This window comes from Gymnoscopelus microlampas (genome assembly GCF_963454915.1).
Source record: "Gymnoscopelus microlampas genome assembly, chromosome: 11".
Taxonomy (NCBI): Eukaryota; Metazoa; Chordata; class Actinopteri; order Myctophiformes; family Myctophidae; genus Gymnoscopelus; species Gymnoscopelus microlampas.
In genome coordinates this window covers 38263489-38278833 of record NC_139948.1, presented here as the reverse complement: position 1 = coordinate 38278833, position 15345 = coordinate 38263489, and the positions used below count along the sequence as shown (strand labels likewise).

Here is a 15345-nt window from a genome sequence, read left to right as displayed (position 1 = left end):
AGCTCTGGCTCGATTACCCCAGGCAGCCCAGGTAAATTAGGGTGTTTTGTTGGAGAGTTAAATAAAGGTTGTTCGTTAATAGAGTGGAGTGATTTGTTATGATTTCTCACTTGAACCATACCCCCCCTTGGCTCTGGTGATGGATGAGTGCAGCATGCAAGCATAGGACAGGTTGTTGGAAATAAGAGCATTTGGAATATACAGTAAAGAGACTATACTGCCTCATTTTAATGTTGTACATGAAACATTTGCTTACAGAATAAAGTGCACTGCACAAACTTGCTCATGAATAGGCAGCGTATGACAATCAACTTGATTATGAAGATGAAGATCTGATTTCTCATATTGTGTATCATCGGATGTCACGGATAAGACAGATAAACAGATAAACATGTCATCTTCACACCCATACAAACACTTTCTGTGGTAAGACATTTGAAACGCTGGAAATCTGACCTCGCTTCACATTGTTACTTCGGAGTGTCAAGTTTCACCTCAGGGGCTTAGAGCTACGCCAGTGTTTTTTCATAAACTGTCACTTCTCTAGAGATGAGAAACCTGACACTTTTATGTACTTGCGAGGGCCTTGACAACGCACACCTCCCACTGGCGGCAGTGGGAGTGCTGACATAACAAAGAGCACAGTGCTAATTGGATTGCTAGCTTAATAATGTGCAGGTACAATGTACACCACCTTGCCCACAGGAGTAAAGAAACGATTCACTCCTGCATCAAACAGGGCGAGGTGGGAGAATTATATAACAAAGAAGCACAATTAAACCATGGTGGCAGAATAAACTTGTGAGCCCAATTAAATCTGCTGTCTATACCGCTGTTACAGATATCTATGGGACCAGGTGGTAGTGTTTTTGGAAAAACATATTTATTTCTTGAACAACATAAATGCTCCATATAATCTACTCCACATTCAAATCTGCTTAATTTCCCTCTTAACAAAATAGTGCCTATATGTAAAGGCTGAATAAAACTCAACCATACATCAGTTTTAGAAAACAGATTTAGACCCTGTGTTGTTATACTTAGCTTCCCTTTAGCCTCCACTACGAAACTGGTTTAAACAAATTATCTCTTGGTATTTAGTCCGAACCAACTACCATCCCACAAGTCAATGCATTCTGGGTAAAGAAAGTTATTCGTGATGATCCGCTAGAGATGATTCAATACAGATCCATGACTGATTTGATCTCCTAAAGCCTTTTGGAGAAAGCTATGAATGAACAGCCTGAGTTATACATAGTTGCATGTAGGTGTCACACACTGAAAATAGCTAATCTACAAGCTCACAGCACGCCACACTGCGAAGCGTTTTGAGCTTTTAGATCTGCAGTTTTTGGTGCGCGACACTAGTAAGTGGCCAAGTATAAATTATCATTTTGTCTGTGGTTTCCAGATCCAATGGATCGCAGGTGACATTATTGCATAATTACATTCAGTGAATTACATAAAATCTCAATAAGTGTGCATTGTTGCTCATCGTGGGGTCAGGATCCAGACTTGTAGCAGCTGTATGGAAAATCGTTTATGATCACCAGTATTTCACCCGGACCCTTGGCTGGATGATAATCAGCATTCAGTGACAAAGGAAGACAGATAGAAAATGGTGTTCATGTATAAACTTTTGTGGTAGAACATTCTATCATTTTATTACCTTGAATGAGCCACAATGTACACTGTGAATGGACTGCCATTAATTGCTTGATGGATCTTCATTTTATTGCACTCCTCTGGAGACAAGCACAGTGCTATCAGTCAGCTCTAATTGACATGATGAGGAGCTATTACTGTATTGATCCAACTGGCAAGTGGCACTGGATCAGCTGAGGCCTCTATCGACCTTGTTAGGTGGACCAATGGACCTTGGAGGGTCAGGGGAATGTTAAGGGGATATTACCCATTTTGGTAAAGTTGGATTGCTTTCAGGCTAAAGGAGATGAAGAAAACACAGCTTCTGAAATCAAGTGGTAGCCTACATGAATTCATAATATGTGTGTTCTGGATGTTTCAAAAGAAGAATGCAGACCCTGCTTGCAATACCCGTAACAAAACAATGTGCTTCAGAAAAACAGACATAAATGGAAAATTAATCCAAAATACTTTTGAATGAGGGTTTAAACTCAAATGCAATATGCGTGGTGGAACATTAATGATGAACATGGATAGGCAGCTTAGTGAGTTAATATCATAGAAATAAATTATCATAAAATAGACCTTTGTACTCTTTACACATACACCAAATACTGTACAGATCAATATCTCCGAAACTTTAATATAATTACAAAAAACACAGACAAGGGACCAGCGTGTGTCTGTAGTCATTTAGTTTTTAGTCCCAACCAAAGTCATGCCCTGTCATCTGGTAAAACTTACTGTTAAAGGGCTTATAAAAGTCCCTTAGCCTCTGCACGACTTCTGGATCAATATTAGGATGGGTTCTCCCTTTGGTTTTGCCAAGGCAATGTGGCCTGCTGTTCCCCTCGGGTCTCTTCAGACAGGGGAATCCCTTAGCCGGGTTGAAATGGAAATACTTGTGGGTGACCACCCTCCTGAGCCCCAGGAAGTCCTGTACGCGAGCCATCTCTCCCGCAGGGTCGCTTATCAGACGCTCCCCGCTCACGAACAGCAGCTGTTCCAGCGGGAAGTACTGGAGCCAGCGCTCGAGGTGCTTGGCGTACATGCCGATCTGAATGGCGCTCCACGTGGTGTCGATCACGCCCGCCGTCATGTTCTTAAAGGTCAAGCTCTCGAAAGAGGGGATGTCCGGCTTCTTGGAGCGGGTCTGCGTGTAGTCCGAGATCACCCGCGTGACGGGATCCCGGACGACCACGATCAGTTTCGTGTCCTTGGACATGGTGTAGATTCGAGCTGGGACCTCCTTGGTGACGAAGTAACTGGGGGTTTTCTCCATGGTCATCTGGCCCTCCACTGTCTTGGGCATCAGTTCCCTAAAAAATAAAAAAAAAACATACAGAGATATTTAAATTCCAGGGATGACAACTTTATGGCTTCACACGGTATACCACATTGTGCAGTGTTGCTATGTTCGTTCCATTGTGTTTTTATTATCTCCATGGCTGCCTCTCTTCTATAGAACATACCAAACAATGTATTAGAATAGACTTGCGCTCCCTGTCTCTGTGGTGGTTTTAATAGACAGACAGACAGGATCTATCAGTCATCATCGAGAAAACAATTCGCAGTCAATGTGAGCTCCACTGCCGCACCCTGAGAGTGATAGCAAATGACAGGGACTGGCAAACAGAGAAGGACTGTTCCTCATTTGATGTTGTCTGTGAACACAACACACAGTTCATGACATGTTCTACCTTCAGACCCCAAACGAAGACATTCATCACCTGCAGCGTCATCTAATCTACTTTAAGACCCCAATCCTATTCCACAACCCACAATCCTCCCATAGAAATATATTCCACCCCCTTGATTACATACCACAATGGAAGGTATTTTGCTATGAATAGGCGGTATTATAGTCATTATAGTTATATAACGTCATGCCAAGTCTGATGGCGATGATTCCACTTTCCATCTCATCACGTTTGTCACTGCCGTTCGAACAAAAAATGTTTTGGTGTAAAATGCTCAGATTCGGCGAAAACCTCAGATCCACAGGGAGAGAATGTGGAGCTGGGGAGCCGTCGACTCTCCTGATTGCATAGCTTTCTGACCCAGGATGGCTCTGCTAGATCATAATGTAGCCTGTTAACTGCAGCCCTGACTGGATAATGGCTATAGTGAGCCAAGGGGGGATTAGGACTAAGCCAAACACACTGGAGCATTAGAGGCTGGTTGACTGCCTGCTGGCTTACTGGGTGGCTGTCTTGTCCTAGAGAGAGAGAGAGACGGCAGCGCTGAGGATAGTGAGAAGACGAGGGATAAGAGGACCTGACATGCTAAGTGTCTAAGAAAAAGTAGTTCATCCGCACCAAGAGGAACTACAAAGCAACATTGCAGCTATTTTGACACATTTGGCTAATGTGTACGGCTTACATAATCAGACTTCAAACTTCATAAAATCTTTGCAACTTCACCACATACTGGTGTATTGTAACACATTTATATTTTATATAACGTGTTGACAAATATTGTAGTTATACATAATATATGCATCAGTATTCACCACTTAAGCCCTACTGAAACATTTAGATAAATGTTGAACATAAACCTTGGTAGGTTTGTTCTGTGGTCTGTGATCATACTCTTATCTCATACAACACATATCAAAACATAATTTTCAAAACAAATGTTTAGGACATAAAAATATGCAAACAAAACCGCCATGTACGTATGTAGAAAATCATGGTCTACTTTCTTATTTTCTGCCTATTTTGCTTACTTATTAATATTGAATATGCACTGATATATTGGTGACTTATCATTTTTGTTGTGCTATTACCCTTAAACTTCCTTTAAGGGTGATAATATAACATCAATACAGCCATGTCACTTTTCCAAAATGAAATGTGATAATAATGTGAGTGAAGAAATAAAGATGATCAAAAGTATTTGAACTTATATCCTGGCCAGTTAACTATACAACCCCACCAACATTGTTGTTCCACCATTTAAGTTATTGAGTTAGTGTTTGGCTTGTGTTTCTTTATAAAGTGGATAACAATCTAAATAGAACAGTGTGTGGCAGAGAAGCTGTGCCGTTTACACACATTTGCACTCAAAGGACCTATCCATTTGACAGATATGCACAGATATATGGTCATGTATTGTCATGTATATGATGTTTGTATTGACATTTTTGTCAATACAAACATCGATCAATCAAAATTAGAACCTTTATTAGCTTTCACTAAATCCAGGGCCACCACAAGTTTACTAAGGTTAGCTGAAGCAAGCAGATGAAAACATGGGTGGAATGTTGCAATATGAGCCTTTGGGAGATACCTTAGCAGCACTGGGAGAAGCCAACTTTGCGTATTCCTCATTAGCTCATACAAAAATGCACAAGGGGCTCTCTTTCTTATGCAACTTCACCACCTACTGTACCTAGTGTATTTTCACTCACTTTCTTTCCACAGAGGTCTCTGGTCCTACAACTTCACCACACTTTTCTCTCCCCCATGAGGCTTAACTATTGTTGTGCGAGGTGGAAAACAAAACCCGCAAACCTGTTCAAGGTTTGTGCGAGAGAGACAGACAGCTACATCGGAATCTCCTGCATTGAGGTACACACACACAAAAACTTACCACCAATCTAACTTTTCACTTAGTCCCCGAGCAAAAACAATCTGTGAGAGCGGCACATGCATTATTCATCTCAGCAGAGATAGAGAAGGAGTGAGCATCTCTGGCTGAAGGAAGGGGAAGACTGTTGCCTGAGGGGGGCAGATGTAGCAAGCTTTCACAATTTGTTCTGCTTAATAAACAATGTCGCCTGGAACCAATAGTTTTTCAGTGCATCCATCAATCCACCGTGCAAAGACATAAAACCTTCCTAGAGAAAGGAAGTACTGCCGCTTTCTTTAGATCTGATAAGAAAACCTGTGACATCATGTTACACTGTTTGTTACATTTAATTTGATTTAATTAGATACTGTTTAACAGAATTTAAAGTTGAATTACTTAACAGATGTACAATGTTGCATCTGAGTAATTTTAATGGCTGCAAATGGTTTTAGTAAACATTTAACCACTTTTAACCTGGTGTCCCTAATTTCGGGCCTGTAATTATAGAAAATTCCCCAAAATGTCAAGTAATTAAACATTTTCCAAAATGTTCAAAATAGCGAAACCAGCAAATCTCAGCTTGTTGATCTGCTATGCTATTTTCACTATTCATCGTACAACAAAGTACATAGGGCTTAAGAGGTTTGGGAAAACAGTTTTTAAGAGTCTTTAAACCCTAGTCATTTAGACTGCAGACTAAAACACACAGTCGTCCTCTGCCCTCTAAACCTGCCCTTTAAGATCACACAGGAGACCAGCAGGCCTGGGAAGATAACCGAGTGGGGAAGAACGAGAGGTGTAAGAGAATAAGATAAGGCAGAGAGAGAGAGAGAGAGAGAGAGAGAGAGAGAGAGGGGCATGACGAGGGAGGAAAGAGGGGATTAGATCGAATCTGGAGGAGAGAGGTGCGCTGGAGGAAGACAAGAGACTGTAGAGGTTAAACCTCTGACCCAACTCTGCCTCCTGTATCACTCTTCTGCCATTTCAGATGCTGTGTCTGCATTCTGCCCTGCTGAACAGCCACATGACAAACCGCCCCTACCACAGACCAGAAACTTGACATTAATCCACGAGTGGTGTGGTTGTATAATTTCTCTGTGTTTTGTCTGCCGGGCAGTCAGGTGTATCCATTAAAAGCCGGCTGCAGGGGAGGCGGTGTTTGAAAGGCCTGTGCACTGTTTACATTTTGCTACTATCAGGAAGCGGTTTCAAAGGTAGGAATTTGCAATGCTGCTGTAATGTGTGCTGGATGAGGCACTTAATGGTGAGTTAATAAGGCCTGGTCCACATTATTCAACTCAACACAACTTGAACTACTTGAACCCTATCATCCCTATTCTGGGCACATTGTAATAGGCAAACATTCAGCAAACATAGGTCGAACATTTGCAGAAAGTATCAAGCTCACAACACGTCACAACACGAAACGTTGTGAACTTGTATATCTGATATTTTTGTCGATGAGAATTGGGGAAAAAAGGAGGGACCTCTGGGGGACCCCGTCAGCAAAGTATATAGGGTTTAGTATATAGGTTTAGTATATAGATATGTTTGTTACGCCGTGATCGCAGCTTTATTGATATGCTTGTGTCACCATGAGTGCTACTTTATTGGAACACTGCATGCTCAAGGATGCAGGATCCAACTGATGCAACAAATAACAATTTATCTGCCTATAGAACATCATGTTTTCTTGAGTGTATATTTCATACCCCACCCTGCTCCTTTCCCTATCTGTTAAGAATCACATATCTTCTGGTCACGTAATGTGACTTGCATTAGTTATATAGTTATATATTGTATGTATAATTGTCTCCGCCAGGATTTTTCATATTCCGTCCTGATTGGCTAAGATTGGCATCTAAAGTTTGCAGGAGTGTTCCGTTTTGAACAAAATGCCTCAAATCATAAACGCAGCGTCCAATTGTCGTGAAACTTTGTAAGCACATTCCCACTAGGCCGAGGAACACATGCCACCCTTTTCACATTGTTCTGTTAAAGCGCTACCAGGAGGTTGTCCTACAGATTTTGTCCAAAGATCACGCAAATCGCTACACATTATCTCTATAGTCATGTGATCAAGACGGATCTATCCGATTCTTCATATTCCATCCTGATTGGCGAATTTTGAACATTGCTGGCTCACAATAACCTACCTGACCTGGTGGAGACCTGTGCTCCGAGAGCACCTTTTCTAGTTTCTCTGTGTTTAACCACATGAACCCTAGCATCCCAATTCTGTGCCTGTTAGGTGCAAACATTTGGCAATCTACTGTACAAACTCACAACATGTGCTCACACGTTGTGGAGTTGTAGACTTGCTATTTTAAGTAAAGAGTAGAGTAGAGAGTTGGTGTAGAGGGATAAAAGGAGGAGGAGTATAGACGCTAAGGGATCTCCGGTCAACAAAATATATATTGTTTAAGTGGTTAATCATTTCTGAATAAGCCGCGTGATACTGCCTTGTGTCATCTTGCTCTCTGCTGCTTGCCTAACAGAGAAGTACCTCAACTGCATGACATGTCACCCTTAATAGAGGAAAACTCTTTGGACCTCAACAGAGGATTACATAATTCACAACAGCCTGTATTTACAATATTTATAATGCAGTAATTCTGTTTCACTAACTGTAGCTGGCTATCCATTTCAGGTCATCACATGACTGTAGTTTGTGAACGCTCCATCACAAACCCCGGGCATAAGTCAATCTAATGTCATGATCGGTTCTAATCGTAAAGCTCTGAGAGGGGATGAGCTCGGTTAGGGTGTGCTACTATGGGAATCGTTCTACTTCTCACAGCACTAAAGACAAGATGAGAGGTGGTGGTATGCAGCCACTCAGAATAATCTGACCGAGTTCCCTATGAGACAAGAACCAGACATAAATCAAAGGGGCGAGTATTTTTAGGGGAGGGTGTTCCTTCGCCATCGTGAACCATCTTATCACGCGTGTGAAAGTCGTCATCGTGGCTTTGCACTCGGGGCCTTACCGCGCAGTTTTAATGTCCAATATCTTGACAACATTCCTGAAAACTGATATTGTATGGAGAAAGCATTTTCTTTCCCCCCATCCTCCATTATTATTGCTGTCAGTATGCAGAATTCAAGGCCACCTGGATGGCTGCTGGAGACAGGCCCGGTTTGAAACCAAGAGGAGGAGGCAGTATCCTGGCTTCCCTCACACAACTGTCAGCCTTGCATTAACACATAACCATTCTGACTGTCAGTTGTTTATGGAACTGGCAAACACCTTTTTTTTTGGTGGTGGTGTGGGAGAAGAGCAAGCTAAACCACACTAAAATAATCAAACTAAAACTTTTTTTTCTCTTTCTCTCATACAGGAAACCATCCAAATAATTACCACCAGATAACATATGCATATAGCTACATATGCAGGAAAACATTTGATGGCTGTGGAAAAGTATGGTCTGGTTTGGGTTTTTCCTACTCATGGTCTGTGCTGGTCCGAGAGGATTCGTATAAAAAGAAATAATCAAGAGTTCAAACAGACAAAACAGAGAGATATTTGGAGGCAGACTGCAAATTGAAAGTTACTCTGGGGGACTGGCTGTCAGTGCCCCTCTATAGTGGAGAGGATGAGGCAGGAAGGAAATAACGAATTCTCCCCAAAGACACTAGAAAAGTGAACAATGAAGAAGACAACAACTCCGGAGGGAATAGGAGCTGACCAGCGAGCTCCATCTTTAGGCTCCAATGCTTCCAGTGTGCTGTACTAAGTGCTGTGGTGTGACAAATTGCCCCAAGTGAAATCCTTTGGGGGTATGGCACCAAATTAAATCTTCAATCACCACAATGGAAAAAGGAGAATTCGATTCCCCCCGACTATTACCATTGTACTCAATTGATTCCAGGAACAGGAGAATCACTTCTGTCTAATAATACGACTATTTGAGAAACTAGTTTGAAACGGCACAGGTGCATTACCTCTGGTAATATTGCTCCCCCGAACATTGTTCCCCCGAACATTTCGGGGAAACTTTGACACGACAGCTAGCAATATTTAAATTGTTCCTATGGAGTTCTTCATTATTATCATCAGTGGGTGTTTCCGATCTTTCCCTGTCGACAAAGTGCTGACACATTACGTCTCAGCTGGGAAGAACTTATACTGAGAGCTCTCTCACTTAACACAAATTCCCCTGCGTCCTTGAAAAAGACGAACCAAAAGTGTCGAGTAAGCAGAATGCCACTGGTGGACTTACATGAACCTACTCCTGGGAAATGCAACTTTCAACTCACAGATGCCTCAGAGCAAAGTCAACTTTCTGGCAAAAAAACAACAAAAAAAAAGCTTAGGCGTTTGAATCTTTTTCCTGGTCGGGTTCCATTGAGGGTTCTTTCTGGTGGAACCCCCGCTGGGCTTCGTCAAAGGGCACTTTCACCCTCTCTGAGTACATTTGCATACAAAGTGAAGGCAGAGAAAACATGTTTCACACTAATTGTCTGCTCTTTTATTGTCAGGGTTAATGCAGACCTCAGGGGTTCCCCGGCATCCCCTTTCACTCCAGCTTCATAATACTGCCGGAGTTTCTAAAGACTCACTTAAAATTTACTACCCTCTATCTGCCAGTGTGCACTGTAAAATCCTGAGCGTTGATTAACTCCAAGAGTGTGCAAATGTAACCAAATGGACCCTTGGTAACATTTGTACACTCTCAAGAGTTACAAATGGATAAATTCACATTGACGATATTACTGTGTGGGCTGCAATGAGCTCCCCAGGGGCACTGTTCTGGACTGGGCTGTCTTCTCTGACACCCTCGGTGAGTTATGGTAAGAAAACCACTCATTGTTTTATATTTGGAACCTCCAGAGGAAAACACAATTCAGCATGAAACATGCACCCTCAAGACCTTGATTTTAGCTGGAGCAAAGATACAGTAGACAAGTACAGTAGTAAAGACGTCAAAAGAGGCGTCAAACGGAACACGCCGGCACAACGAGAGAACTGTTATTAAAGAAAAGGAAGAGGCAAAGAGGAGGCCGTTTCCCACGGCTTTGGGAGTTGCCTTCTGCGTTCTGTATGGGTAAGCGTGTACAATTGTCCGGCTGTTTCTCTTCTCCCGACTGTGGGTGAAAGCGTGGTGTATTTTGTGGTTTGGCGCCCCCGCTGTGGCGGGCCTCTCCGCTAACCCCTGCAGGAGGCGCATGATGGCAGACCTCCTCCGTGTCAGGACAAAATGGTGTGGGCACAGCTCAATGCCACCACAGGCGATGATGAGCCCACCCAGAGATCCGCCTCTCTCGCCAAAAGCCACCGCTCGCTGTTAGTCCGGGAGCAGCGGAGTGAAACATTTAGCCAATGACGTCAACACACTTTATCCAGGGTTTTACACCCTTTCTGTTATCTCCTGTGACATGCACTGGCTTTATGAGGACAGGTGGATGTGTTGAGAGAGTTTTAATTGGCCTAATAAACCGATTTTGAAACAGAGTTTTAAGTTGTGAAATTGTAGCCCATAACACGATGCGTGCAAAAACCTCATGTGACCAACCGCAGTTCTCCTAACACTAAAAATGTAGTTCACTGTGTCACAGGGGGTGATTATTTCAGTTGGACTGAGGTGGCGATGGTCTTGCTCTTGTATAAAGACAGCTGGGGTTTTCCTCGCCGCACAAAATGATCATTAAGGGCTCACTGTGGCGCTGCTCTGCTGTGTGGGGTCAACCTATAGCATGGTACTCTGGCTGGGCCCGCTCAAGCCAAGCTGTTTTAATTAGCCAGATTACAACTCCAGGGAAATTAGACTTCATTAGACACAGATCTCCAGATAAATCTGTAATACAGGTCTCCCAAGTCCACCCGCATAGTAACGTTTCATGTAAGGTACTGAGTGTACTGTGTAGTGAGAGCTGGTTTCCTGGATGTACTGTATATCCTGTGTGAAAACCACAGCTGCAACTTCTCTGCATTAAATACACCTTCGCTGTCACCTATAGTATTAGGGGACATGTTGGCCTTTGATAATATTTCTCCCCACTAGCCAATAACTATCTTTTAGTTCAATGGTTACTGTCTACTGTGTATCAATTACTATTTTGTTTGTTCTCATTCCTCAACTATGGACAAAGGACTCTTCTTTACATACTAATCATTTGAAAGTGTCCAACCTAAACCTAGATCCGGAAATTCTTGGACATGCTTAAGCGAAAAGTCCTTTGAACAATGCTTCACTTCACCCCTATTGTAGCTTCATGGAGCCAGCTTTGACACAGAATGTCTAGTCTAGAGCCTTTGACATCAGTCTGCTAATCTCCAAACTCAGTCAAATGGACACTTGAAATGCTAGTATTATTAATCCCTTATTGATAATGTTGTTCCTTTGATGCAATATGTCTTCAGTGCCAAATGATTCGTGGAACTTTTTTGGGTACACAGAAGATCAATAATGTCAGGGTTATATGTGTTTGTGAATTACACCAGATTCCTCAAGAGAACAAGTTGCATAATTGTACACAGGACTGAGTAAACAGGTGGCTGAATCACAAATGACATCACATCAAGATAGAGAATTTTAATTAGACATGATCATGTCGCACAACTTGTGGAAGCCGTTAGCAACGTTGGCTCCTTGATCTCCTTCCTTTGAAATTTGAGGCCTGGCTTGCTCCAGTTCTATAAGAAAACATTGCCACTGAATCAATACCATAGGAACTAATACTGTATGCTACTCCTGCCCAGGACTGATATCCTACCATGATGTAGCCAGTGCTGACTCTGAACTATAAACCATTGGTTCTCGAAGTGGGGTCCGGGGACCCCCAGGGGTCCTTGAGGGAGTTCCAGGGGGTCCCCAGCTAAATGATTGATAGTTAGGGAGGGACCAAGTGGACCTTTATGGGTCTGTAGCTCTGAGAGTGTACAAATGGAACCAAATGGACCCTAACAGGTCCATTTGGTTCCATTTGTACACTCAGAGTTAAATTATCATTGATTTTACAATATAAATCGGAGTAACAGAGATAGAAATGCCATTAAATGGCCGTCCGTAGGCTAATGCATGTCAAACTGGGGGTCCTTGAAATTAAAATGGTTGAGAATCACTGCTAGAGCCGTAAAACTCTTCTCTTATAGGGGTCCCTGGCATATATTTTCAAATGGGGGGGGGGTCCGTGGGCTAAAAAGTGTTCATTTGGGGGTCCTTGACATGAAAAAGTTTGAGAACCACTACTATAAACCATCAGCTGTTTTACTGCATAAGGGACTCTGGTCAAGCTAAATGGACACTCATTGCACGAACTGGTATTCCCCCCTCCCTTTTCAGAACACCACAGCTTGTGGAATTCCAAGGGCAGATGTATAAAAATTCCAGGAACTCTGAGCGAAGGTCATGCAAACCGGCATAAAATCGATAGTGCTTTGTAAATGAACACGACATGCTGTGAGGTGAGTAGCCTGAAATACCAGAGTAAATGGAATATTTCTGGTGTTTACGGAAAGATGTGCAAGGAGTCCTCTACCGAACACTACCAGGGTTAGGGGTTTGATTGCCTTTGGCATACCACCCACCATTAAAAATGTAAGCTATGTGGTAAAGGCATTGGCCATGCAATCTTTAGGCTTCTTCTCACTTTTCACAGCAAGTGATTTCAGAGGCTTCAGCTCACTTTTCACAGCAAGTGATTTCAGAGGCTTCTGCTCACTTTTCACAGTAAGGGATTCAGAAAAGAATCTAGGCTAATGATAACATTGTATAATCAATTCCTTAGCTGACACTTATCACTATCTCATCTCTTGATTGTTTAATTGGGCCAATATGTCATTTTGTTCATATTCATTCAGTTGTTATACAAAATTGGAAAATGAAATAAATGTGTTAGGCTATTTCATTATTAGTTTATGAATCTGATGGAAATCAATTAAGCCCATGGGTTTGTTTTGAAACTTTTGACTTTATGCTCAGCCTCAGATCAAAATTGGGAATGGAAAACAGGGCCATGGCAGACAGCAGAGTTTCATTTTCAATTTGATGAAAATTAACACTCAATACCAGTAGCCTATTCTCTTCTGCTCCACAAAATATAAATGTATTTTCTTGACATATCATATAAGGCACCAGGCTACTAGACATTTATTTTATTATACTTCCTATCTTCTATTATTTATTCAAAACATAATGTTAATTGGACTACCAGGATATTTGTATTGTGTGTTCAATACAAAACCTTTTCCTCAATCATATATATTATACCTCTGTTTGATTTCTGCATATAAATAAATCGGGTCAATTTCAAACATAACATTAAATTATGGCCATGTTTATTTTTATAATAAATGACAGTCCATCTGTCTAATAATAATTTACCTGCAGTGGTGTAAAGTAACTAAGTTTTACTCAAGTAGGCCTACTGTACAATTTTAAGGTATTTTTACTTGACTGGAATATTTCCAGTTTTAAGTAGCCTACTTTTACTTCTACTGCACTACATCTCAGAGGCAAATATTATCCTTTTTACTCCACTACAATGTTATGAAAACGTACAGATTATTATTACAAAGGACATTAACCACTTAAGCCTTATATAGCCTACATTTCGGCCATTTGAACATAGCAGATCTACAAGCTCACAATGCATTGCATCGCAACACATTGTGAGCTTGTAGATCTGCTATTTTCTAAAGATTTTTATACATTTGAAAACTTGTGAAATGGGGACATTATGCGTGACGAGTACTTTCTACTTTTGGTACTTTAAGTACATTTTGATACCAATACTTTTGTACTTTTACTCAAGTGAATTTCAAATTCCGGACTTTTACTTGGTAACAGTATTTTTCTACATTGCATAAGTATTGATACTTTTACTTAAGTAAAAAATGTGAGTAGGCCTACTTTTTACACCACTGATTATACCTCCGTTTGATTTCTGTATATAATAAATTCGGGTCCATTTCAAACAAAGGCAAACCTTAAATTATTATGGCCATAATTATGGTCATAATAAATGTGAAGTCCGTCTGTCTGTCTGTCTACTAATAATAATGTAGCCTACCGTATATATGATGATGATGATAATATATAATGATAATAATGAAGGCCCTACCTGTACCTATAATAATAATATTTAATATATAAATATTAATAAAGTACCTGTACCACTCCAGGCCCTTGTCGTAGTTGCGGTCAAAGAAGTGCGGCTCCGCTCCCACCGCTCTGATGTCGGGGTGAACGCGGAGGAACTCCAGCAGCGCCCGCGTGCCTCCCTTCTTCACCCCGATGATGATGGCCTGGGGCAACGTCCTGCTCTCAGACTCGTTGGAGAAAGAACCTGACGCGATGGCGCTATCTTCCCTCGCCTGGTCGCCTCTGATCTCATCCCAGTCCTCTCCTCTGCTGTCCAGATCATTATTCTCGTTATTCAGTAAGTCCCTCCTGGACACTCCGAGAGAAGAAGAGGAGTCCCGATTGTCAAATAATCCAACAACGTCGCTCCCGGTGTCCGTCTCCGGACGTCCCGCTGGTTTATTTACGCTCGGCATGGTGGAGCAGTAGCCCACGCAGCAATAGATCATGTACACCCAAAGTGACAGCATGATGCAGAATACAAAGAGTTTGTTTTTCACGTGGGGTGGTGGCACAACAACATGTAGATTGTGTAAAAGCGGACTATATTCCATAGGGCTGCCGGACAGGAGTCATATTCCAATTAGGCATTTTGGCAAAGTTCCTCCTTCAGTCCTCTTGCATCGCTGAAGAATCTTCTTTCTTGAGCATCACATCAGCATAACTGCCGACAGCTTGTTGTATGCAAAGTAAAACTCCATAATGTGAAGGTAGCATAGATACCAGGCTCTATACAGGACATAAAAGAAAATCACAGTCGCGCAGGTAAATCAGCTGAGCTGTGCGTAAAGAAGTGAAGTCTCTCATCACTTGTTCTGGTGTGTGTGTGTTTGCGTGTGTATGTGTGTGTGTCAGAGCGCAGCCCAACACTCCTCCACGGTGATGCGCACACGCACACACGAGGTGCGTTTGAATGACAGCGGAGCTGGCCAATCCTAGCAGCCGTAACGGAGAGCAGCACAGCCCCATAGCCCAGAGGGAGAGTCCTGTTGTGATTGGCAAGTTAGGATTTTTGTTTGGGTTTAAGTTCAGTTTAAAAAAA

At 42.1% G+C, this 15345-nt stretch overlaps 1 protein-coding gene across 1 annotated transcript; it reads right to left on the bottom strand.

The window, feature by feature from the left end:
• Positions 1–584: 584 nt before the first annotated feature.
• On the bottom strand, positions 585–15062 carry hs3st3b1a (heparan sulfate (glucosamine) 3-O-sulfotransferase 3B1a). The gene is made up of 2 exons (XM_084071103.1): positions 14331–15062; positions 585–2963 (listed from the first exon to the last, which is right to left on the bottom strand). The coding sequence occupies exons 1-2, from the start codon at positions 14855–14857 to the stop codon at positions 2345–2347; spliced, it is 1146 nt and encodes a 381-aa protein (XP_083927229.1). The 5' UTR covers positions 14858–15062; the 3' UTR covers positions 585–2344.
• Between the last annotated feature and the right edge of the window lie 283 nt (positions 15063–15345).